The sequence below is a fragment of the Canis lupus genome, chromosome 28 (assembly GCF_048164855.1).
Source record: "Canis lupus baileyi chromosome 28, mCanLup2.hap1, whole genome shotgun sequence".
Lineage (NCBI taxonomy): Eukaryota > Metazoa > Chordata > Mammalia > Carnivora > Canidae > Canis > Canis lupus.
In genome coordinates this window covers 2,467,573-2,493,916 of record NC_132865.1, presented here as the reverse complement: position 1 = coordinate 2,493,916, position 26,344 = coordinate 2,467,573, and the positions used below count along the sequence as shown (strand labels likewise).

The 26,344-nt window shown below is 39.1% G+C and overlaps 1 protein-coding gene across 5 annotated transcripts in view; it reads left to right on the top strand.

Annotated features, from left to right (window-relative positions):
• ESRP1 (epithelial splicing regulatory protein 1) overlaps positions 1–26,344 on the top strand; it is a 55,923-nt gene that overhangs the window by 18,377 nt on the left and 11,202 nt on the right. The window contains exons 7-15 of one of the 5 annotated variants that reach the window (XM_072803881.1): positions 677–787; positions 906–1,038; positions 1,129–1,171; positions 3,967–4,268; positions 7,485–7,703; positions 9,811–9,997; positions 13,954–14,122; positions 22,039–22,189; positions 26,197–26,306. In XM_072803881.1, the coding sequence (XP_072659982.1) occupies positions 677–787; positions 906–1,038; positions 1,129–1,171; positions 3,967–4,268; positions 7,485–7,703; positions 9,811–9,997; positions 13,954–14,122; positions 22,039–22,189; positions 26,197–26,271 (1,390 nt within the window). In that variant the 3' untranslated portion in view covers positions 26,272–26,306. Of the gene's footprint in view, positions 1–676; positions 788–905; positions 1,039–1,128; positions 1,172–3,966; positions 4,269–7,484; positions 7,704–9,810; positions 10,010–13,953; positions 14,123–22,038; positions 22,190–26,196; positions 26,307–26,344 lie in introns of all 5 variants that reach the window. The other 4 variants (XM_072803880.1, XM_072803883.1, XM_072803882.1 and 1 more) reach the window with 4 other exon arrangements.

Here is a 26,344-nt window from a genome sequence, read left to right as displayed (position 1 = left end):
AGCTCTGACTGCATGCGCGGGTCCCTCATGCGGGTTAATTGCCAACTTTATGCAGATCTTAGGTTTTGCTGTCAAACTGGATTGAAACCCCCACCTGGTATGCTGGCTAGATCTGAGAATCGATTTAAACCTATCCTTGGTTCTAGGAACCTCCTGGCTATCGGGGTTTTGGGAGAACTCTGCTTCCTATCCGTTGAGCCTGGGTCCTTTTGAGTTTATGGCAAGCAAGCGGCAACTCAGCCAGTGATTTGTTAAGTGGGCTAGTTGTGTTAGACCTGCATAGGCAGTTGGCTTTCCTTCTTTCCTTTTTTTTTTTTTAAAGATTTTATCTATTTATTCATGAGAGACACAGACACATAGGCAGAAGGAGAAGCAGGCTCATGCGGGGAGCCCCATGTGGGATTCAGTCCGAGGACCCTGGGGTCACGACCTGAGCCGAAGGCAGATGCTTAACCACTGAGCCCCCTAGGTGTCCCAGCAGTTGGCTTTCTTTCTTTCCAAAGAATACTTTGAACTGTGCCCACATAATTTTGAGGTTATCAAATAAATCAGGCAGTCTTACAAGTCTGTCTGAATACCAAATAATACCTTCTGCATAACTAGGAAAATGGTAGCAGGGAATAGGTCAGAGGCTCTAGCGCTGATTAGGCAACCTGAAGTTCTGCTTTACCCACAGCAGCAAGATGGAACTTATTGATGACAACACCATAGTCCGGGCGCGAGGTCTACCATGGCAGTCTTCAGATCAAGATATTGCAAGATTCTTCAAAGGACTCAATATTGCCAAGTTGGTTTTCTTTAATCTCTACGTTACTTAGTAATCCCAAAGGGATAACGGGTGTCCTATCATTTTTTCCTCACTGTACTTCCCACCCCCCCACCCCCACTCTCTGTCCTTTTCAAAGGGGAGGTGCAGCACTTTGTCTGAATGCCCAGGGTCGAAGGAACGGAGAAGCTCTGGTGAGGTTTGTAAGCGAGGAACACAGGGACCTAGCATTGCAGAGGCACAAACATCACATGGGGACCCGGTACATTGAGGTATGTCCTTACAACTTGAGATCCTTGACATGTTGAGTATTCATGTTGGAAGGCTCAGAAACTGTATTTAATTTCCCTTTCTTTTCTTAGGTTTACAAAGCAACAGGTGAAGATTTTCTTAAAATTGCTGGTGGTGAGTGCTTTTTATATAATGTGGATATGAGAAGAATCTGAAATTTATTTATATACCAGAGTAGATAAATAGGGTCGTGAATAGTTTTTATCCCCTAAAGAAACCTAGGAATTGACTTTTTTTTTTTTTTTAAGTTGGAAGAAATGGCACATAGTACCAGTGAGTACAGTGTATACACTTGCCCTAAGGCTTCAGTCAGCCAACCATAGTTAACTGGCCATTAAAAATAGTACCGGGATCCCTGGGTGGCGCAGCGGTTTGGCACCTGCCTTTGGCCCGGGGCGCGATCCTGGAGACCCGGGAGCGATTCCTACATCGGGCTCCCAGTGCATGGAGCCTGCTTCTCCCTCTGCCTATGTCTCTGCCTCTCTCTCTCTCTCTGTGACTATCATAAATAAAAAAAATAAAAAAAAATAGTACCATTCAGGGATGCCTAGCTGGCTCAGTCAGTCGGTTGAGTGTGCAACTCTTCCTCTGGGTTGAGGGTTCGATCCCCAGGTTGGGTATAGAGATTACTTCAAAAAAAGAATAGTACCCTTCAGGTGTGCCTGGCTGGCTCAGTCAGTGGAGCATCTGTTTGACCCTCTTGATCTCTAGAGTTTGAGTTTGAGCCTGAGCCCCACACTGGGTGTAGAGATTGCTTAAAATCTTAAAGGGAGAGAGTAGTTTTTGAAAGAAATTAAATAGTCTGAAAGCTACTTTTATTTATTTATTTTTAAAGATTTTATTTATTTATTCATGAGAGACACAGAGAGGCAGAGACACAGACAGAGGGAGAAGCAGGCTCCCTGCAGGGAGCCCGATGTGGGACTTGATCCCGGGACCCGAGGTTATGCCCTGAGCCGAAGGCAAACGCTCAACCACTGAGTCCCCCCAGGCGGCCCTGAAAACTACTTTTAAACAGCCATACTAGAGTACCTGGAATTGTTGGATATGTGCTTGTAGGATTTTTTTCCTCCCGCTTCCAGAACTCCTCAATGGCCAGAACACAGTAGTTTTCTGGCTCTGATATATTTGTGAGTACGTAGTGTTTGCAATAACGACATCAGAAAAGAAGTGGAACAGATACTATCTTTATCTCATTAAGTGATTTGTTACTTTAAAATCTGTAACGGATGCATAAAAAATGTTGATATGGTTTGACAGATTTTTTTTCTATACATAAAACTATCTTGTAAGTTTCTAGTTCTCTGTTTATATAGCTTTATAACTTTCTCCTTTTAGTATATTATGAATATTTTCCCACATAACTAAATTTTCTTAAGTGTTAATATACAGTATTATGTACCATACTTTTTAAAAATACCCTGGTGGACATTTATAGCTCGTTTCCAATTTTTCCCCATAAAGATGTTGCAGTGAATATTTTTGTATCTCTGTATATGTCACTCATTAGGATAATTCTCTAACCTTAGGATAGCTAAATCCAAGAATGTAGGTAGACCTTTTAAGAGGCTTTTGAAAATATACTATTGCCAAATATATACTAGAGTGACTTTCACTTAAATATGGAGAATGTGTGTATCTCAGGGATATATAGCCCTGGTTAAAATCCTTGGAACTGTGAATTCGTAGCAAAAATCTCTCATTTGCACAATTTGCTGGTTTATTTCTGTTCTGACAATTCTTTAGATCTACAAAGACTTCCAAATTCAGGGCTTCAGGTTTGATAGTGTTTCCAAAACCCCAAAGTGATGTTTGATACTGGTTGGGAATTGAGATATATTGGGAGTTGCATGAGGTTCCATGATAGACAGCAAAGTTAACTCCTACATTAATACCTGAGAGTTCATGGTATGTGGGTAGTATGAGAGTCTGCTCTTTTTATTTTTTAAAGATTTTATCCATTTGGGGGAGAGAGCACGCACATGGAAACAAATGGGGACAGGGAGGCAGGCTGAGAGAGAGAAACAGACTCACCAAGCAAGGAGACAGATGTGGGGCTTGATCCCAGGACCCCAAGATCACGACGCTTAGCTGACTGAACCATCCAGGGGCCCAGAGACTTTCCTCTTAAAGGAAAATGTTAATGGGACATCTGGATGGCTCAGTAGGTAGAGCATGCAACTCTTGATCTAGGGGTGATGAGTTCAAGCCCCATGTTAGTGGTGGAGCCTACTTTAAAAAAAAAAAAAAAATGTTATGTGTACACAAGCTTGAAGGATGTGCCTCTGAATATTTGCTACCTGGCAGTACTGTACAAGATGCTTTATGAGAGGCAGGATGTTGATAAATCTTGAAACTGGCTGCTGTGCATGTTCATCATACTCCCTTTTACTTGAGTAGGTTTGAACTTTTCTTAATAAAAAGAAATCAGGAAAATAATAACAAAATCACCAAAGTGCTTTATGTGTAGTAACTTATTTAATTATCATAATCTATGAGGTAGATGATTTTACCCCCATTTTACAGATGAGGACACTAAAACATAGAGGTTAAACTAAAGTCCTAGCCTAGTACATGGCAAAGTCAAGATTGGGCCCGGGCTCCTTGACCTGTGCTCTTACCTAGCATGATGATTTCCTCTCCACGAGAAGAATACAGTGGTTTTCCATGATTTAATTGTCTGGCCACCTTCCTAAGTTAAGAAGTGCTTTATGAAAATGGTAGGGGAATAGTTTCAAATTGTTGAGGAGAGAATTTGGTTTCCTGGGATGTTGTCATGAATTCAGTGGGAGTGGGAGCTTTAATTGTAAACTGCTCAAGACACTGCCAAGAATCTTGCCATTTTAAGTTTGGTAAAGTTGATGTCTTAACCATTTCTCCCCGTGCTTCCTGGTATTTGTGTTTCCTAGGTACATCTAATGAGGTAGCCCAGTTTCTCTCCAAGGAAAATCAAGTCATTGTCCGCATGCGGGGGCTCCCGTTCACGGCCACGGCAGATGAAGTGGTGGCCTTCTTCGGACAGCATTGCCCCATCACCGGGGGGAAGGAAGGCATCCTCTTTGTTACCTATCCAGACGGTAGGCCAACAGGGGATGCCTTTGTCCTCTTTGCCTGTGAAGAATATGCACAGAATGCATTGAGGAAGCATAAGGACTTGTTGGGTAAAAGATACATTGAACTCTTCAGGAGCACAGCAGCTGAAGTCCAGCAGGTTGGTTTTTAAGAGCATTTTGGTGGCTTTGTGTGATTATTCTATTTATTTCCAAGAACAATCCAACATTATTTATTGTGTTAAAACTTGAAAAATACAGAAAGTACAGGTGCATTTTTTAAAAAGAATTTCATTCTGTAATTAAAAGATAACCACTGTAATTTTCTATACACACAGAAAAAAATGCATGTGTTTTTATATAATTAGAATATTGCTGTAATACACTCTATATTCTTTTTAAAAACTACATATCTTGCAAGTTTACCCATGGCTAAAAAAAATTCATTTTTAATGTTATGTACATAATTTATTTAGAAATTCTGTTGTACATTTAGGTTGGCTTCTTTTTCCCCCATCTATAAGGAATTTCTAGATACACATGTTCATAAAACTCTCAATTTCTGATTCCTTAGAACTGGATGGGATGAGCTCTCTCTCTTTTTTTTTTAAGATGTTTATTTATTATGAGAGACAGAGAGGCAGAGACACAGGCAGAGGGAGAAGCAGGCTCCATGCAGGGAGCCTGATGTGGGACTCGATCCCGGGACTCTGGGATCACACCCTGAGCCAGCAGGCAGACACTTAACTGCTGAGCCACCCAGGCGTCCCTGGATGAGCTCTTAAGGTTTTTTTGTGTGTGCGTGTGTGTGTTTTAAGATTTTATTTTTTCATAAGAGACAGAGAGAGGCAGAGACCTAGGCAGAGTGACAAGCAGGCTCCCTGCAGGGGCCCCGATGTGTGACTCGATCCCGGGATCACGACCTGGGCCAAATGCAGATGCTCAACCACTGAGCCACCCAGGCATCTCAGGGTCTTTAATATTTTACCAAATTTATTTCCCAAAGGCTTGATCAGTTCCATACTGCTAATGATAGGTAATAATAGGACAAAAGGGTGTTTTACACTTTCAGAATTTAGAAATGTTTTTGAGGCACAGATGGGACAGTCAGTTGCCCAAAATGATCCAGGAAGGAAGCTACCTGTGGAGCTTCAAGCTTTTTGGCTATTCTTCTTGACTTCCCAGCTGAAGGGGCTTTAAGGGTCTTCGTTTTTCTTGTGTATCTGAGATTACGCAGACTGTTTCGTGTGTGGCTCTTCCAACTTATTCCACTTGGGTCCCCTAATAGAACAGAGCAACTTTAGTGATACATTTCAGCTTTTATTTTTACAAGCAGTTAGAATACTGACTCTACTATTATTTCTTTGAGTTCATAGAATGACTTTGTCTAGCTTCTTTCTGCAAAGCCCATCGTGTATTGTGACTTGAAATAATTGCCCAGAGTTGAAAAGAACTTCCCACCTGCTAGGATACCGACATGATCTTTATACCTGTAACAAACGCAGGTGACATTTTAAGCTAGTTCTGCATCCATCCTCATGTACTCGTGTTCTTGAACCCTAAACTGTGAACATACTTAAAAATTTAAACGATTCTGTACCTTGTTGAAAATAAGTATCATAAATTCAGAATTTCTAAAATATGCTACATATGCTCGAGGCTTGTAACACTAGACACATCAGTCCAAATTAGTGGAGGGGAAAATGAGATTTATTTTTTTTAATTTTTTTTATTTTTTATTTTTATTTCTTTGGAAAATGAGATTTTTTAATCTTTAATTGGGGGATCCCTGGGTGGCTCAGCAGTTTGGCACCTGCCTTCGGCCTAGAGCGTGATCCTGGAATCCCAGGATCGAGTCCCACGTCGGGCTCTTTGCATAGAACTTGCTTCTCCCTCTGCCTTTGTCTCTGCTTCTCTCTCTCTCTCTCTGGGTCTCTCATGAATAAATAAAATCTTTTCTAAAAAAATCTTTAATTGGAAGAATAGTTTTATGGAAATCTTGGCCTAGAATAGACTCCTCCAGGGTCTTGGCCACTGTATATTGTATTGGTTTGGGTGTAGAGTACGCTACCAGAATATGACTTTACCATAATGCAGTTTGGGTGATAGATGAGCTTTGTCTCCAGCCCCCATCCTACTGATTTATGTAAGGAATGCTGAAGTCCTCATATGCTCTGCACTGTCATCATTTCATTACTAATAATCATTTCGTTCAAGAACTACTTGCTCACCTCCTATTTGGCAGGTATCAGAAGGTGCTTGACCATTTCGTGTGCTGAGTTTGTCTACAACCACATGTATTTTCTATTCGTGCTTATCCTATAACATTTGTGCTGGGTCTTGATTATTTGTATAGTTTTTAAAAATTCTTGCTGTCTCTGAAGTTTCTTTGGCTGTGGTGTATTTGTCTTTTGATTTCTGTAACCTCTTAACTTTGATAGCAACTGGACAGGGTTGGAGTGGGGAATTAGGGCAATTTGGGGGGAGGGTTTTGAGTCTACATTTTCACTTTACGGGAGGATTAAGGCTATAGTAGTAAATTCGAGAAACCTAGTGATGTCACACACGCTGTTTGCACAAGTATCTCCTACTATTATAAACTAGTAGGCATGTTCCAAACTAAGGCAGAAGGAGACCAGAACCCTATAACAGAGTGTTGCTTGGGGAATAATCCTTTCTCCTAAATGTAGCAAACCTCTCATTCATTTTCAAGATAGCCAAATTCCATGACTTTAGAAGATAGTCAAGATGTTTTGTCTTGCACTGTCTCAAATTCACATCAAAACTGGTTATTTTTGAATTTTTTTCATTTTACATTACCAGCCATTGTCTTGAATTTGTTTTATACGACGTATATATTCATATACATAAATACTTGTTTATATGTATAAACCCTTGCTTGGGTTTGGAGGCGGGATGTGATAACAATATTAAGGGGAAGGCTATGCTTAGTGAAACGAAATCTAAGAGATGGCTACAGGAGTCCACATTTAACAGTATGTTCAGGTTTTTATAAAAGCAGCGTACTTTTTAGGATATTTGTCCCAAGACAGTGATGTCCTTGTCCAGTAGACAAGCACTTAATCTAAGCACGTTGTATTGCATATGGCATGTGCCTCAGCATGCATTTGACGAAAGCCTGGGTATCCTGCTTCCCCAGCTGAAAAGTATGAAGCTTTTTCTGCATAAGTGCTTCTCAAACTTTAATATGCCTACAAATTACCTGGGGATCCCGTTAAAATGCAGGTTCACGTTCACTAGGTCTGGAGTAGAGCTGAGATGATGCGTTTCTCGCGAGCCCCACAGTGCTGCTGTGGTTTGCAGACCACATTGGAGGAGCAAGGCTCTAAATCCCCTGTCTTTTGCTTTGAGTACAGGTGCTGAACCGATTCTCTTCGGCCCCTCTTATTCCACTTCCAACCCCCCCCATTATTCCAGTACTACCTCAGCAATTTGTGCCCCCTACGAATGTTAGAGACTGTATACGCCTTCGCGGTCTTCCCTATGCGGCCACCATTGAAGACATCCTAGACTTCCTGGGGGAGTTTTCTACGGATATTCGAACGCATGGGGTGCACATGGTATTGAATCACCAGGTAAGAAGTAACTTAAAGCCCATTTGCTTATTCTTAGGATCAGGCTCTCTTTCAGTTCAAAAAAAAAAGAAAAAAAAAGTACAAGCGTTCATCAGCTGTCTAGTGAGTCTTTAAGGAGAGCTTTAAGTGTAGATGCAGGAGGTCTTTAAGATAAAGTCCAGAAAGAATGCTGTCTTTGGTATGGTGATTTAAATTCAGCTCTGATTCCATCATTTATATCCATCAAACTATTAGTAGTCTCAGGAAGGATGCAAATAATATTCTCTGTCTAATATAACATTTTACTGTTGCAACTACTAAGCTTTGTTTGCTGTTGTAGCATGAAAGCGATTGTTAGGCTATGTATAAACCAATGAGCATGTCTCTGTTCCAGAGTATTTTATCTATAGACTGTTTAGAAATTGTTTATTAAAAAACATTATTTTCTATATATGACATCAAATGACATTGAGTAGAGTGCGAACTTAGTAAAGATGTGTTGGAATGGTATGTGATCATAACAGGCGCTCAAATGTATTAATGAATTGTTGAAAAGCCTCCATCGAAGAATAACCAGATTCTTATAGTATGTGAGCATCTATTCAAAGCGTATTAAAAGTAGTTCCTGCCTTGGTGTCCCTTGATTTTTGGTTAAATAAAATTAATCCCATTAGTTGCTGAATAGTTGATCAGCATTGTGTGCTATCATAAGCAGGACAGAATTTTTTAAAAACCTGTAAACCGGGTGATTCTAATTAAAATTTTGGAAATCTTAAAAGCAAGGTTGCATTACTTTTTAAAAATATTTTCTGAACACTATGGGTTGAATATAGGTTTGTATTGGAAATACCAACGCTTTTTAAATTGCTAGTCTGAGTATGAGGAATCAGAAAACCTTCTGAGCCCCTGGCTTGGTTTCCCACACCGGCACATGCTCATTCTAACTCTTATGTCAATATTAAGCTATGCAACTTTTAATCTATATACCCTCTCAGCATGCTTCACTGGTGGGAGTCCTTTTGAATAAAACTTCCCTACAATTCAGCATCGCCAGGAAATTGTTTGGTTTCTCTTTGAGCACCATTTCTAATAACCTAGGGGTTATTATTGTTCTTTGATTAACCACAGTGGACATATTTGCCTCTTATTGACCCACGTGACGTATTGTGATTGCATTTGGGAGAAATGCTTCTTTAATGATGAGCTTTTAGCTGCCTTGAAGATGTTAGGTTTCCATCTTGGACTGGGTCTCCCTGGTATCCCTAATTTCCCTGGTATGGTAACTCTTATGGTAACTTGCATGGTTATAATTTGCACTAAATAGTCCCTTAGAGACTTTTAAAGAAATCCTTAGAAAAAAGAAAATCTTAAAAGCTGATCCTGTCTTTTTCTCCCCCATAAAATTTCCATGTTAAAGAAAAACCAAGGTGTTCTGGTTCTGTGAAACAGAAATTGACCAGCTTGGTTTTAAATAGGCTTTTTAGCAAGCTATTAGTAATCGAGGAAATACCTATAAACACCTGTCCAAGGTTTAAGGTGGAGCTGAGAGAAGGACTCCTAAGCAAGGCGATGATACAGCTTTCCTCCACCCTCAATGTGCCTTTAGTTCCCATTTCCTTATCCCCACATCCTATGGAGATGGGAGATGTTGCAGGGCAACGACGGACATCTGAGAGCCAAAACAGAACACTGGCTTATTTGGCTTCACGTAGGAGCATACCTAAAGCTCTTCTACTGGTTCTGTTCCTAGCTTTTCTCTGTCACATAAGATTTAACAGGGTTTTCCAGAAAGGTGCAAAACCCAATATACGAGCCTAGACTTCGAAGCCTCAGTTATAAGGAGACCCTTTCAAAAAGCCCTGTACATCTGATACTAATTAGCAGAAGCGAGAAAGGATCATTTTCGACTGTGAGCTCTCAAAACTTTGTCCAAGGTTTTGTGGGCCATTCTGCTGATCAGGTGATAAAAATGCAAGTTAGATTTCAGTAGACAACACTTGTCACCCAGATTTTGTGGCTAAAATGTCTGTACTATGGGTGATTGTCACTTTGCATGTTTTATAAGCAACCATTTCCTTGTTGAAGGAGACAGTCTCCTTTTGTTTTTATTCTTCCCCCACACGCTCAGGGCCGCCCATCAGGAGATGCCTTTATCCAGATGAAGTCTGCGGACAGAGCATTTATGGCTGCACAGAAGTGTCATAAAAAAACCATGAAGGACAGATATGTTGAAGTCTTTCAGTGTTCAGCTGAGGAGATGAACTTTGTGTTAATGGGGGGCACTTTAAATCGAAATGGCTTATCCCCACCGCCATGTAAGTTACCATGTAAGTTTTTCTTGGGTCTTGGCGCTATTCTACGCTATATGCTGGTAGGTGCTTAAGCTGCTTTCATAACTTTCTGTGCCCCTGGTTCTTTCTAAGGCAGGTGAAGTGGTTACATAAGGCTTTCCCATCTGAAATCGGTAGTATCTGGTAATCATTTAAGACCTTGGTTGTGGACACCCATAATTAGAGATGCTATGGAAACCTTCTTTCAAATTATATTCTTGCTTTTCCAGTGATAAGCACTTGATTTCTGAAGCTTAGTGTGCTCAAGATAAGCACTGACTCTGGGAGGCAACCTGGCTATGTAGATATTTTAATACGCATTTAAAGGTAAAATAAGTATGGCTGGATCCTCGTTCTTGTCTTTTTTTTTTTTTTTTTTTTTGAAACTTTATATTTTGTTTTTTGAAGGGTGATTTGATGCCCGTTTTACATGTTCCATTTTTTGAGCATTAAGTATTTCTTTGGAAAGGACAATCTGGGGAACACTTCTCTTGGTCTCCAGGATATCTGGAATAAAAATACAAATACAAATGCGTAAATAAATTAGCCAAAGTTTCCATTGGATCGCAGGATCAGTGCTTAATTTCAAGGCATGCTCTTGCTCATTGGCATCTGGGTGCAAGCCATCTGAAATCCTGTTTGAGAGGAATAAGCCCTTTAGTCTGGTGACTATGTTATGAGGTTAGTGACTAAGGAATATTTGGGGATCTGATGTTAAGATTTGAATCTTTTTGACACAGTTTTCACTTTTGAATAAGACATACCTTGTTAGGAGCCATGCTGGGTATGTTTAAAGAATGTAGCACTTGGAATGTAGTCCAAAGATAATGGAGAAAGCCAACTGGATTATGTACTTGATCCCAATAAAATGGAGTGTGTTAGGACATTACTTTCTATACAGCGGGATCTATACCAATAAAACTATTTGATAAATTATTTTTCGTAGAACATTTGGTGGGGCTTAATCCTTTTTTTTCCCCCTCGGACTTCCTAAATGCTAATACTCCATTCATCTGCTGCTTGCTGTTGGTGAATATCTCAGAGTTGATAACTGATGAGCGTCAAGTTCTAAAAACTTATGATTGGGTTTAAGCGGTGTCTTAAAGTAATCTCAGTCCTATGTATTCTGTCCATAAAGCACTGATAATGTCAGTAACTTTTATGATTTCCTTTAGTGATAATCTTATCAAACATTGTGAGATAAGGGAATTTCTTCATGCTGTGTAACCCAAATTATTCTGCTATGGTATCCTTTTACTTCTCTCTCTCCCTGGTTGAAAACTGGTCATTACAGACTTTCTTCCTAAGACTTTCATTCTATTCCTCTTTCCCTTTCCTAAAGCCCTAAAGTAACATGAAAAAATTTAACATGCCTTTTTCCACATAAAAGTAGATTTTGATGTATTTTAATAATCTCCAAAAATGTTAACCAAAATTGACTACTTGCTATTTTAGTGAAAGAGTTTACTCATTAAAAAAAAAAAAAGTTGGAATTCCGACTGATACATGCTAATATCATGCCTGTTCTACTGGACTTTTTTTCCCTGCCATCTCCCTTAAGGTGATTTCCTATTTTTACAGCAACCAAAAAACTTAGAGAAATTGCATATGCTTTTTTAATCTACTCAAAACAACTAAAGAATTTAAAATAGTGATTGGTTAATCTGCACGAAGGAATTTCTTACTAAATCTGGGAAAGAAAAAAGAAAAATCTGGGAAAGAAATGCTCTTAAGGTTTTTTTAACTTTAATTTGTTTATTGACATTTTAACTTTTTCAAAAAGTTGACATTAGAAGGTAAATTCCACTTTTCTAATCGATGAATATACACATCTGATTCTCTTTTAGGAGTGTCATAGCTGTCCTTCCACTTGAGGAATATCCAAATCTGGGCAGCCTAATCTATTATCAAAAATTTCAACCTTTCTTTATATTGTCCTAACAAATTGCATAGTTTTGAAAGCGAGATAGGGGCATAGGCTTATAATTTTCTATATGACTTAGGTGCCCCCCATTTGTTTGCCCTTTTGTGGAGTTTTTAAGGTCAGGAATTATCATTTTAAATCTTTTTTACGTTAAGTATCGAGCATGCAGCACAGTTTTTAGTGAATTATGAAGGAGATACCTAAAGGTTGAATATGAGATCAATATGTTGGTCTTTGGTTTATGTACCCCGTACAGCAGACTCTCTTGATCCTCTCCATACACATGTAGAAACTCATAAGAAATGAAAAAGACGGGCAGCCCAGGTAGCTCAGCGGTTGAGCGCCTGCCTTCAGTCCAGGGTGTGATCCTGGAGACCCGGGATCGAGTCCCGCGTCGGGCTCCGTGCATGGAGCCTGCTTCTCCCTCTGCCTCTCTCTCTCTCTCTCTCTCTCATGAATAAATAAATAAAATCTTAAAAAATGAAAAAGACAATAGAGATTTTTCTGTGAAAAGTTATTCCTTGAGCCTCTGCTATTTGCAAAATGTATTAGATGGTTATAGGTTTAAAAATTAAAGACAAGAATTCCAAATTCAAGCAACCATTCAGTTATCTCTCCTGTTGAATGCAGATGGCCTGGATAGTTGTGTTCATTTCACATGTTAAAGCTACTAAGACTAAGCCATGACTAGTATCACTTAAAAGAGTTATGTGGCCTGGAAGATATTGAATAACTGGAAGATAATAGAATTTCATCCTTTCTGTTTTCTATTTAACCTGAGTCCACTTTTTATCAGCCGACCCTCGGCTTTGATTTCCTTCCAAATCAGGAAGATTTGGGTGTGTATTTTTTTAGTTATTTTTCAGGTTGGGTACTTTTTTTTTTTTTAAAACCAGTCCAAAGATGTAGATTAGCTTCAAAGCCCATCTTCTGGGATTCATTTAGATGGAAATAATAATGCAGAGTTAATCTACTTTTAGGTCCGTTCACTCTGGCACCATCTATGCTTTGGCATAATGCATGGAATTCATGAAATCATTTTTATCCTAACTTTTTCATCTTACACTGTACTACAGAACAGATAACAGGACGAAAGAGAAGCATAGCTCTCAAAAAAGCAACAACAGCAGCCCAGCTTTTAGTTTGAAGTTACACTACGTGTCAGTCCTATGTTTCTTTCCTCAAAGGGTTAGATTGTGGTAACTGGCACTTAGGAGTAGGGAAAAAAAATCACATGTCATGAAATGGTTGAAAAGACTTTAAAATCCACTTGATAATCGTGTTTCCCAATTTCTAGGTCTATATAGGTTTTGAGATTATCTTTAGGTGTTAACTATACAATCAAAAGGAAGTTGCGTGGATGTTTTAGTCACATTTTGTGTGGAAGATCAGGATTCAGTGACTGAGTTGAAGACTCACCAGAAAATGACCAACATTAAAAAACTTTTTCAGGGTTCCTGGGTGTCTCAGGGTGTGACCCCAGGGTACTGGGATCAAGTCCCACATCATGCTCCCTGCAGGGAGCCTGCTTCTCCCTCTGCCTGTGCTTCTTCTTCTCTCTGTGTCGCTCACGAATAAATACGTAAAATCTTTAAGAAAAATTTTAATTCCATACTTTTAGAAATTTGAGAATTCACATGGTTCTAACAATTTCAAAAAAAGATTAAATATATACAAATTTTAAAAGTTGCTTTGGCTGACAAAGAACCTGTTAAAATGTTCATGTGAGAAATAATATGTACGTCCGTATGGACCAGTGAGCTTCTGGATTTTTTTTTTTTTTTTTTAAGATTTATTTGTTTTTCATGAAAGACCCAGAGAGAGGTGGAGGGAGAAGCAGGCTCCCTGGGGGAGCCGGATGCGGGACTCGATCCCAGGACCCCAGGATCACGCCCGCAGCCAAAGGCAGCCGCCCAACCCCTGAGCCGCCCGGGCCTCCCGAGCTTCTGGCTTTAATGCTAGCACGTGTGTCCGTTGTGACAAACATGTCTCAAAGTCTCTCTCTTTGCTTATCCAGGCCTGTCTCCTCCCTCCTACACATTTCCAGCCCCTGCAGCAGTCATTCCCACGGAAGCTGCCATTTACCAGCCCTCCGTGCTTCTGAACCCTCGGGCGCTGCAGCCCTCCACGGCCTACTACCCGGCGGGCACCCAGCTCTTCATGAACTACACCGCCTACTACCCCAGGTAAGGCCCAGGGCAGTGCGCGGAGGGACCGGAACAAAGGGCCCCTTTGAGCGCAGCGCCCGAGCTCACAAAAGAATATTGTCCGCCGCTGAAGGTGAGGATGGCAGCAGCAGCTCTGTCCCAGCTCTGACCGACAAGGCTGTTTCGAGACCCAAGAAGTTCATTTTTTAACCGTATATTGAGCAGGATCTTTCAGGTCACCTGCGACGTTCCTCTTTCCCTCCTCCCATCTTAGGGCCCTAAGTAAGTGGCACTGTCAGCACTGCAACACGTGGCACTGTGTCTCCTGTGAATGGATTATAAACCCAGAAAATCCTTCAGAGCAGTTCTGTTTAAAGTAGCATCAATTCAGATGTCAACCCGTAATAAAAACTGTTGTAAATTTTATAGGACTATTAGTTCCCCCCTAGATTAGTACGGGCCAGTCCGAGATGTGATTCTTCTGTACTTTCTTAGAATCAACAGATTTTTAATCTGATTCATTCTTCTTAGTTGTGCTCAATTTCTGGAAGGCAGCAGGTATGATGGAGAGAAAGCCATTGGTCTGGAAGTTGAGAGGCCGGAGATTAGTCTCAGCTCTTATTCTTTTTTTTAAGATTTTTAATTTATTCATGAGAGACAATGAGAGAAAGGCAGAGACCCAGGCAGTGAGAGGAGCAGGCTCTCAGCTCTTATTCTAACTGGGGCAAGTCACTTAACCTTTCTGGTTCTTATAAAATGATGCGATTTGCCAAGTTTTTTAGAAGTCCCTTCCGGGTCTGCTTGCTTGTGATTCTAACTTGGATGTATAACGATCTCTCGTTCTCAAATTTTCTTTTCAAAAAAATCTGTTGAGCGAGTAACTGATTCATTATGAAAGTAAACTTTTATTTCATTTTATTAAGATTAAAAATTTATTAAGATAGTTTTTTATTTAAATAAAATTTTACACCTGCTCGAGTGATATTGCTCAGAATTTTAAAAATTTGGCCACCCCTTATTTTTCCTTCCCCAGCTATTTTGACATGTTTTGAGTACAGCCATAAATATATAAGCAAGATTTTTTGATAAGCCATCTGGAGGGAACCTATCTGATCCCCTAGTTGCTATGTCACATTGTAGTTTTCTTCGCTTTCCATCTAGTTTTCTGGAAGGGAACAGAAACTGTAGACTCTCAGCAGTGAAGCTTGTAGCCTCTGTTTGTTACTTTGTTGGGTATTTTTATTTATTTATTTATTTTTTATTTTTTAAAAGATTTTATTTATTCATGAGAGACACACAGAGAGAGAGAGAGAGAGAGAGAGGCAGAGGGAGAAGCAGGCTCCATGCAGGGAGCCCGACGTGGGACTCGATCTCGGGTCTCCAGGATCACGCCCTGGGCCAAAGGTGGCGCTAAACCATGAGCCACCAGGGTTGCCCTGTTGGGTATTTTTAAAAGATTCATAAAGGCTATTACACATATTCTTTATTCCGTTGGGGAAGAATGACGAGAAGGCCATAATGATTGTCAGTTGGCCGCCTTGAAGGTTTGAAAAGGCTCAGAAGCATGAATGATTCCTCCTGGTTGCGTGCCGTGTGAGGCGCCTAGGCCAGGCCCAACCTGCCACCTTCTGTGGATCCTGTGACAATCACTTGCTAGTTAGTGGACTCTGGTTATGAGAAAGATCTTTGTCTACCTTTCTTGCACCCTCAGAATGTCAGGAGTCCAATGCATTGTTCCTTTGGGTGCCTGTGGCTGCTTTTCCACTCTAGGATACATTAGTAGGGTATCCAATTCCATCATTGCCTTGAAATCTGGACCCTATGAGAAGAAGGAGTCCCTCAGAAATAGCTGGTGTTCGTGGCAAGATGGGAACTTGAGTCTTGAATGGCAGCCCCAAAGGCAAGAGGAACTGATGTTTCTGGTGTAATAGCTCCTGTAATTTTGGGTCCGTGCCTATAGGTTGATTTTTTTTTTTTTTTCCTAGTAGTTTTAAAGTTTGTAAGATCTTCTTGGTTAATTGTAAGAGTATAGAAGTATAGTGAATGAAAGTAGACTCCCATTTTATACAGCTCTAAGTCTAGAAGCAGTCCTGGTTTGGTTTCATTACTGATTTGGTGATATATGGACACACGTGTGTACTTCTAAATGAGCCATACGATACTTAGCATGTACTGCTTACGCGTCTTTTTTTTTTCTTTCTTTCTTTCTTTTTTTTTTTTTAACTTGCCACTATGTCCTTGACATCTTCCCTAAGGAATGTTTATATATTTACCTCATTCTTATAACTTCCACATGATGTCACGAGGGTGAAAATACATCAGAATTTAACAATTCCTTTATTTTTAGACCTCTAATTAAAAAAAAAAATTCCCTATTAAAAAAAGCTCATATTGATCTTTAAATACTTTCATTTCTGTAAAATGAAAATTTTACAGAAATTAAGGGGAGGGAAAGGAGGGAGAGAGAGAAAGAAGCAAACTCACCACTGAGTGAGGAGCCTAGTGTGGCACTCAGCCTCACAACCCTGATCATGACCTTGAGCCTAAATCAAGAGTCGGATACTTAACCAATTGAGCCACCCAATGGCCCCAGAAATGAAATTTTTTTTTTCAGAAATGAAATTTTTAATTGAAGGTTGTGTGTATTAAATTTAAGTGTTTTTTTTTTTTTTTTTTTAAGATTTTATCTATTCATGAGAGACAGAGAGAGAGAGAGAGGCAGAGACACAGGCAGAGGGAGAAGCAGGCTCCATGCAGGGAGCCCAATGTGGGACTCGATCCCCGGGACTCTGGGGTCATGCCCTGAGCTGAAGGCAGGTGCAGGGACCCCTAACTTAAATACTTTCATGTAACTCCTATATATTTCATTTTTTTTTTTTTAAATTTTTATTTATTTATGATAGTCACACACAGAGAGAGAGAGAGAGAGAGGCAGAGACACAGGCAGAGGGAGAAGCAGGCTCCATGCACTGGGAGCCGGACGTGGGATTCGATCCCGGGTCTCCAGGATCGCGCCCTGGGCCAAAGGCAGGCGCCAAACCACTGCTCCACCCAGGGATCCCTATATTTCATTATTTTAATTGATGTTTCCCTAATTGTAGTGAAATTACCCACCCAAAGTGTTTAAACGTGAGAGTGTTCTGTTATTCTGCAAAATCTCGAATAATTTAAAAAACAAAATCCAGAAAACTCTAAGAATAATTCACGGTTTCGTCAGAATTCCACTAATTTCTAACCTGCCACGACTAAAAGGTATTTGAGGCTATTAAAAAAAAAAAAAAAAAAAAAAAGCTGGGATCCCTGGGTGGCTCAGCGGTTTAGCACCTGCCTTCAACCCAGGGCATGATCCTGGAATCCCGGGATCGAGTCCCACATCAGGCTTCCTGCACAGATCCTGCCTCTCTCTCTCTGCCTGTGTCTCTGCTTCTCTCTCTGTGTGTCTCTCATCAAATAAATAAAATATTAAAAAAAAAAAGCTGTGTAAGTTTTCAGGTATATTTTGACCATATTCCCTCATGATGGGGAAGGTTTAAAAGCGTATCTGTGAGACTAAAAAAGTATATTAATCAGACTAGAATTTTTGTCTCTTTTTCAATTAAAGTTTTTAAAATTCCCTCCTTTTTATGAAATATGTCCGTTTGACTTGAGGTTCATTCAGCGTGTTCGTTACTTTAAGAGACTAATGCATTTTGCAGATTTTTTAAAAAGATTTTCCTTGAGGGACACCTGGGTGGCTCAGATGATTGAGCGTCTGCCTTCAGCTCGGGGTGTGATCCTGGGGTCCTGGGATCGAGCCCCGCATTGGGCTCCCTGCTTACGGGGGAGCCTGCTTTTCCCTCGCCGCTCTCCCCTTGTTTGAGCTCTGTCTCTCTTTGTGTCAAATAAATAAAATCTTAAAACTGGATTAGTTTTATTATGTTCCAGTTGTAAGATTTCTTTACATATTCTAGATGAGAAACCTTATGAGATATGATTTACAAATACCTTTTCCCAGTCTGTGGGTTATCTTCATTTTCTTGAAGGCGTTCTTAAAAGCACAAAAGTTTTAAATTTTGATGACAACCAGTTTATTGATGTCTTTTTTCTCACAGTTTTGTTGTAATATATAACCAGAGGTTGTGGAGATTCACTACATATTCTTGTAAGAGTTTTGTAACTTTAGCTTCTATATTTAGGTATCTTATTCAGCTTGGATTAATTTTTTATATCATTTGAGGTAATAGTCTAAATTCATTCTTTTGTGCGTGGATATTACATTATTCTAGCACCATTTTCTGGAAAGACAACAGGCATACCTTGTTTTATTGTGCTTTGTTTTATTGCACTTTGCAGATACTCCGGGTTTTGTTTGTTTGTTTTTTTGTTTTTAACAAATTGAAAGTTTTTGGCACCCTGTATCCAGTCTGTCAGCACCATTGTTTTCACAGCATTTGCTTACTTTCTCTGTCACATTTCAACAGGTTTTGAATTACTTCATGGTTTATTATTTTGTTATGATCGTCTGTGATCAGTAATTATATCTAGTGGAAAATTCAGGTGCTACTTAGCAGTTTTTAGCAGTAAAGTATTTTTAAGGTACATACACTGTTTTTTTAGACCTAATGCTATTGCACACTTCATAAATAACAATACAGTTTAAAAATATGTATGTTCCCTGGGAAACCAAAAGCTTCATTGGATTCACTTGTTTTGCAGTGGTCTGGAACCAAACTCACGACATCTCCAAGGTTTGCTTTCGTATTCTTTCCTCATCAGATTGTCTTAAAAACCTTGGCAAAACTCAAATGAACCACACATGACAAATGTAAGGGTTTATTTCTGGCTACTCAATTCCCTCTCATTGACCATTGCCTACCTTTATGGAAAGACCACTCCGTCTTGATTACTGTAGCTCTACAGTAACTTTTGAATTTAGCAAATGTAATTCCGGCGTTGTTCTTTTTCAAAAGAGGGTAGCTCTCCTGAGTCCTTTGCATTTCCATGTATGTCTTAGGTTCAGTTTTTTTGCTTCGTGTAAAAAACCACTTGGAATTTTGATAGCTATTAAATTGAATCTGTAGGTGATTTCAGACAATGTCATTTTAACAACATTAAGCCTCGTTTATGAACACAGGTTGTCTTTCCTTGTATTTAGATTCTTATTTTAAGCAATGTCTTTTAGTTTTCAGTGTACAAGTCTAGCCATTCCTGAGTTATTTTTTCCTTTTTTTTTTAATGCTATTGTGAATAGAATTGCTTGCTTGCTTTCTTTTTTTTTTTTTTTTTTTTTTTGAAGATTTTATTTATTCATGAGAGGCAGAGACACAGGCAGAGGGAGAAGCAGGCCCCATGTAGAGAGCCTGATGCGGGACTGGATCCCGGGACTCCAGGATCACACCCTGGGTTGAAGGCAGGCACCAAACCACTGAGCCACCCAGGGATCCCCTGGAATTGCTTGCTTTCTTTTTTTGGAATTGCTTTCTTAATGTCATATTTGTGTTTTCACTGTAGTGTGTAAAAATGAAATTGATCTAGTTTATCAATTTTTGTATCTTATAACCTTACTGAATTGGTTTTTTGGGTTTAGCTTTTTTTTTTAATTCTTGATTTTTTTTTTCTTGATTTTCTACATAGGAGCTTACTCTATGTCTTATCCCCCATTTATTTAAAAGATTTTATTTGAGAGAAAGAGTGAGTAAAAGAGAGGGCATGAGCAGGGGCAGATGAAGATGCAAAGCAGATTCCCCACTGAGCTGGGAACTTGATGCAGGGCTGGGTCCCAGAACCCGGAGATCATGACCTGAGTGGAAGTCAGACACTTCACCGACTGAGCTACCCAAGTGCCCTTATATCTTGTCATTTTTATTTTATAAATTATTTTTGTTGATTCTTATTTCAATAATCTGAAGGACTTTCGCATTTAGGTTGTTAGAAAATGCTTATTCTCATGTCCTGTCAGTTTGATACACAATTATTTAATTTTCTTAAGGTACCTCGTGTCTAGCATGAATCCTAGTGCAATAAACAAGGATGTGATTCCAAGGTTAGGGTTCATGAGAATGGGTGCTACCTTAGAGATGCTGAACATAATTGTCACTTAAAAACCTTACATTTCCAGTTGGGTAACTTTTATTTTTCTATTTTGTCCTGTTTGTATTTTGAAAGTACTAGGCAACTAGACTTAATTTATAGGAGATCTTTAGCCAGAGGACTAGAATGTGCCAGGACGGAGTCACAGAAGTAAGTTGTAACAATCTGAGTCTCCTAGTCCGTGTGAAAAACCTAATAACTCTATTGAATAAACAGAGAAGGCTTGGTAGTCTTTGAAAATTAGTGTCTATCATGCATTTGACATGAGCAGAATATGGTCTTTGAGTGAATGGTGGTTGAAGAATCTGGGTGACTCTTCTGGTTTGGTGAAGAGCTAACTGGTTGTGTGACCTTTGGGAAATTACTTAACTCTTAGTTTCTGTTTCTGCCTCTGTAAAAATGAAGAGGTGTGTCTGAGTGATGGCTGAATTTCTACTCAGGTGTAAAGTTCAGCATTCCCTGTCTGTGCTCTCCTAGTTTGCACATAGTCTCTAAATAGGCTCTCCTTATACAGAGTTGTAAACATCTCCCAAGTAATTCTGTTATGCAAACAGGTTGAGGCTCACTGCTTTATAGATTTAAAAGGTTAAGGGCAGCTTGATGTCACAGAATATTTTCAGGCTCTGATATTTTTTTAAAAGTGATGAAATGGAATGATGGTTATGGAAATAATAACAATAGGTAACAAATTACTTCTTCATTTTAATGATTTATGGAATAATTTTGATATATCAATAAATCTGAAGAACAATTCTATGAAACTAGGAAGGTGCTGTTATCCCCATTTTGCAAATGATGAAATCGAATTTCAGAGAAATTAAGTGACTTGCTTAAAGTTCCTATGCTAGTAAAGAAATGGAGTCTGGAACTATATGCACATCTTGCAACTTTCCTATTAACCCCTCAGTTTGGATTATGTGGGATAGATAATCTCAAAGATTTTTAGTCCCTTCCATTATGTGTTTACTGGTCTTTAAAATTGGATAATTACCTACTTAGATTTATGAGATTTAATAATCTGAAGCTGTGGGTCTTTATTGCTCTTTAAGCTAATAAGGTCTTTAAAAAAAATTTCCCTATATATTTTCAATTATGGGTATCTGGCCACTAATTGTGATGGAAAACAGATTGGTGGGGGGATAGGATGAAACTCATTTCATAATATGGTAATCACTAGAGTTGCCACATAAGGAATAATTATGTATTCACTTGGCTTGTTCTCCTTGGAGATAATTGCTGCAGATCCATTAGCAGACGCAAGCATCAATTTTCCCCTCGTGTTAATGGTGATTGATTTAATTTGTTATGCGTCCCTTCCAATTTACCCACTTTACTACCTTTTTTTTTCCAGTCAGGTTGGAAGAACTAACTCACGAGTGCTATAGTACTTTGTGTTTTGTGCTGTACAATTGCTTGTATATATGGGTAGAGCCATCTATTCTTTGGAGCAAAAACTTTGGATTCTTTTGGTCACTGTGGCTATGGTTCTTAGAAGTCCTTTGGATTCATGCCTTTCCATGCCTTACTCTTCTGGTAACAAGCCAGTTAATCATCAATGAGCTGGGCTTTGGAAGTGGTGCTTTGTGGTTGAGTGACTGTGGAGGCTTAATTCTCTCCTTCCTGGCCCTTTAGGAATCTCAGAACCGGATCTCTGGGCACGCTTTGCACTTAACTCTGTATTAACTGTTCTACTTTTCAACTTTTGGCTTTTGTGGAAATGTGGGACAGATGAGCTACGGTGTTCTTACCTGTCCTGGGAGAGAGATCTAAAAATTCTAAGAAAGAGCACCTTGAGAAAGTCTGTTTCCTTAAGTAACTGATGTTTTTAGAGTAAATATTGGACATTGTCTATTCCTGTTGGTTCACTGTGCTTTCTCTCCCTTTAGCTCCCCAGGTTCGCCCACTAGTCTTGGCTACTTCCCTACAGCTGCTAGTCTTAGCGGCGTCCCTCCACAGCCTGGCACGGTGGTCAGAATGCAGGGCCTGGCCTACAATACTGGAGTTAAGGAAATTCTTAACTTCTTCCAAGGTTACCAGGTCAGTAGCTTGAAGAAGAAAAATACACAGTGCCCTTATTACTTAAGTTGGTTTGCCTAAAAAGAATGCAGCCAGGAAAGAAGCACATTCTCCGAACCTTGTATGTATCTGGGCTAACAGATTTGCATACAGAGGCAAAAAGAACCAGAGTCAAAGTCAGGGGGACTAGCTGGTTGTCTGAGTGCGGACTTCAGACTCACCCCTTTGACAAGATGAGGGCCTCTCCGTGCTCTTCGGATTGTCTCAACGTGATCCGTTGGTGCTCTTCTCTGAAAATTGGGCTACTTTGGGAAAGCTCTTTAGAGCACACAGTAGTGTGGATCGTTCCATCTAGAATAGGATTGGTTGAGAAGGAGTTTTCCTCAAGGTCAAATTCTTAATTAAACAACACCAAAAGGTACTTAAACATGAAGTTGGAGTATTTAAAGAGTGGTTAGAAGCCTCTCTGCCTAACCTGGAAAAAACCAAAGGAGACTCTGAATTTTTAGATGCTAACTTACTAAAATGAGCTGTAGGATAATTAGCCTTTTATGAAATGATATGACCTAATTCTTGTGAAACGAATTTACTCCTACCAGATTTTTCTACCGCTGCCCATGTCCATCAGTTGTTTTCTGACTCAAGCTAAAAAAAAAAAAAATGAGATGTTTCTTGATAAGAGCTCTTTAAAGTAAGAATTTCCTCAATGCCATCTCATTTGAGCACTTGCCATTCCTTCCTCAAATCATGGAATTATCTAGAACCCGAATTCCTTTCCTACGATGTCTAAAAATCAGTATCCTGAAACTTTTTATATTGCATTCATAGCAAAAATTATCTTTTTTCTTGGAGCTGAACTTTGCTTGAGTCTCTAGAGCTGAGAAGTGTTTATAGACATAATCGTCAAATCCTAAAATAGGCCTTGAGCGTTTACAGTACAGCGTTGTACGGGTTGTGCCTACAGAGGCTGTTTTGCTATTCGAATGGGTCTACAAACTTGGCATCCGTGAATCATGGAGGACTGTTGAGTTCAGCTAAAATGATCTCAGTGGAGATGCTGCAAAGCCACCAAGTTACTATGATGGTCTTACGGGCTTTTAACATAGAAAGTATTTTCTGGCAAATGAAGAAAATCTAAGGAAGGTTGGACAAAGGTTTTTTTTTTTTGTACTGTGTGGCTTAACACATTCTTACTAGAAGTAAGATTTTTTCAGAAATCAGTGGGTCTTTCTCCCATTATCTGGGAGAAATCTTCTAAGACCCCCCGCCCCACCTCAGTGGATGCCTGAAATTGCAGATAGTATCAAACCCTACATATGCTTCTTACTCTTGCATGCCTATGTTGTTTATGTGAGGTCCAGTGAGAGATTAATAATAATGAAGTACTGTAATGAGAGAGATGTGAATGTGGTCATTCCCTTAAACTATCTTACTGTAGTGTCCTCACCCTTGTTATGATAAGATGGAATGGGAAGATAAAATGCCTGTGTGGCAAGAGGAAATGAGGTGGGTGATGTAGCATGGTGATGTAGTGTTAGGATCCTCTGCTTCCTTTGGAGGTAACTGAAATTGCTGATAAGAGGGACTATTGGAGATACTTTACTTCTTCCCTAAACTATTATCCTGCCTGTCGGGAGCTCTTGCAGGACTAAACAAAGTGACTTTCTAACCTTCATATGAGATTCATGAGATTATGAAAGGAATAGAGCATATTACTGAAGGCTATTGAAGAGACTGCTTAATGTGACCAAGATTAACATTGGAGTTTATATTTTCTCCCAATGTTTTCCAATTCTAGAAAGTTACAGGCAGTTTTAGGTTTTAGGAGTCCGCTGAAATAATTTTCTTTTTTGTTTTGACTAGCCAACTTTTACCTCCACACTGAATAGAATTAAGTGGTTGTATGCATAAATTAATCATGACATTAAACAAAATTGCTGTCATGAGGAATTCGGTGACTGGCTTTTGTGGGTATTTATTTTCCTAGAAACAAAGCAATTTCTAGATTTATTGCTAAAAGATTGACATGCTTCAGAGTTGAGATCAGATAACTTAAGTTTGTAGCAGTTTATCTTCTCGTAGCTTCTTGGGAATCATTGAAGGTTAGAGTTATCTGGTATAATAAGAACTAAGAAGATTGTGCAAAATTATTTCATCCCAAGGCACTTGGCCTTCATTGCTCAATTCCTTAGAGTTTATGAACTGGATCAACAAATTAGGATTACGTAGGAGCCTGTGGTGCTTGGCTAGCTCAGTCAGTAGACCATGCAACTCTTGATCTCAGGGTTGTGAGTTCAAGCGCCATGTTGGCCATAAAGCCTACTTTCAAAAAGGAAAAAAAGATTACATAGGAACCTCACCCAATTAAGTATATCAAATTATTCAGTGTCTTCAGTAATTTGAGCTTTAAGGCACTTACAGTGCATGCATCCAAAATCTTTTGTATCATTCTTAGGTAAAGGCTCTTATTTTCTGTCTTTGGGAGTCTGTGTTGTCTTATTATTTTTTTTTTTTAAGTACTCCGCTATTTTGGAAATAGCCACTAGCTATAGGATTTCAGATTGTTCAGGTGTAGCTTTACCATAAGACCGAATCAGTGAAGGAGGACTTAAACAAAACTGTTCTCTTAAGTGTATTCTGTGTTTGTCTTTATTTACAAGCATTTTTCTTGATTTTTTTTGTTTGTTTGTTTAATAAGTTTCCGTTTGATTTCTGGTTATTTATGATCATATGGTTATGTAATATATTCAAACAATTAAGCAAATATGTGGTAATAATTGGTTGCATGAATGAAATCTCTTGATAGTTTGATTTTGCCTTTAAAAAATATCTTGAGGTAATAATGGTATATGTCATTTTCTATAAACCTTATATTTATTTATTTATTTTTTAAGCCTTATATTTAAATACAATTTTTGGATGTATGTTTCTTCTACTCTTAGCAAAATTCCTTGTATTTCAATTTATTTTTTCTATACTTCATACGTGGGGAGGGGATGTAAAGCCAGAACGTGCAAGGACTTACCAAAAGGGAAGAATTCTGACGGCCAAAACAAAATGAAGGAAGTGGGTTCTGCTTTCAAATCTAATTTGAAATGTGAGCCAACCACCTGGTTGGCTCAGTTGGAAGAGCATGTGACTCTTGATCTCAGAGTCGTGAATTTGAGCCCCACATTGAGTATGGAAATTATTATTTTTAAAAAATATATATATATAAGACAAATTCTGTAATTTTGTAAAGTTAAAGTGCCCAGGTTGGGCCCATTTTGATAAATGAGATTTATAGAATGAGCACTGAATATAAGAAGACAAGCTACTGTGAAGATATTTGGTCAGGAGAATGTCATTTTGGTCATGAAAATAAATTTTGTATCTATATTTTAGTTAATAGGCCTCTTAGCCTAGACTCTCCAAATCCTTACATAATTCCTTTAACTCTATTTGCTCTTTGCTTTACCCTTGACTGTTAATGGTTTTGCATTTTCAGTAGTGGTAGTTTTTGTTTCTTTTCAAAATACTGACTTTAATCAGTAACCCTTTGGGCCTTTCACTGCTGATATTTTTGCTTACTGTCCTTCTGAGAGAATTAGGCTGATATTACAAGTAGCATCTAATATTTAAAGTTCACAGAGTTGTTTGCAGATGCTAGCCTTATTGAGCAATACCTTGCAAATCGTTGGTACTCAGCTATTTTCTATCTAGTCACCCCGTGGTATCCTGGAAACTGTACTGTTAGCAAGATCTGAAAGTTTTGGTGTTTACTGTGTTACACTATTCTTTTCTTATCCGTGTTCAATCTAACTCCTTTCTTAAAAGGAAGTTTTATGGTATTTAGACATGTTAAGTTGGACATGGCGACTTGGGATGAGTGGTTACGTATGTGGCTCATACCAGAGTTTTAACCTGTTTCCTATAGTCTAAGTAGAGTATGATACTGTTGGTAGATCTATTCGGTTGAAATACTAATTATCATCCATAGTGGCAGTTTGTCCATCTTTTGATCCTGTTTGTTCTAACTTGCATTTTAGTATGCAGCCGATGATGGACTTGTACACACAAATGACCAGGCCAGGACTCTACCCAAAGAATGGGTTTGTATTTAAGGGCCCCAGCAGTTAGACCATCCTCAGAAAAGAAGGTAAGGCACTATGATGTGAAAGCTAAATCAAAAAGGGC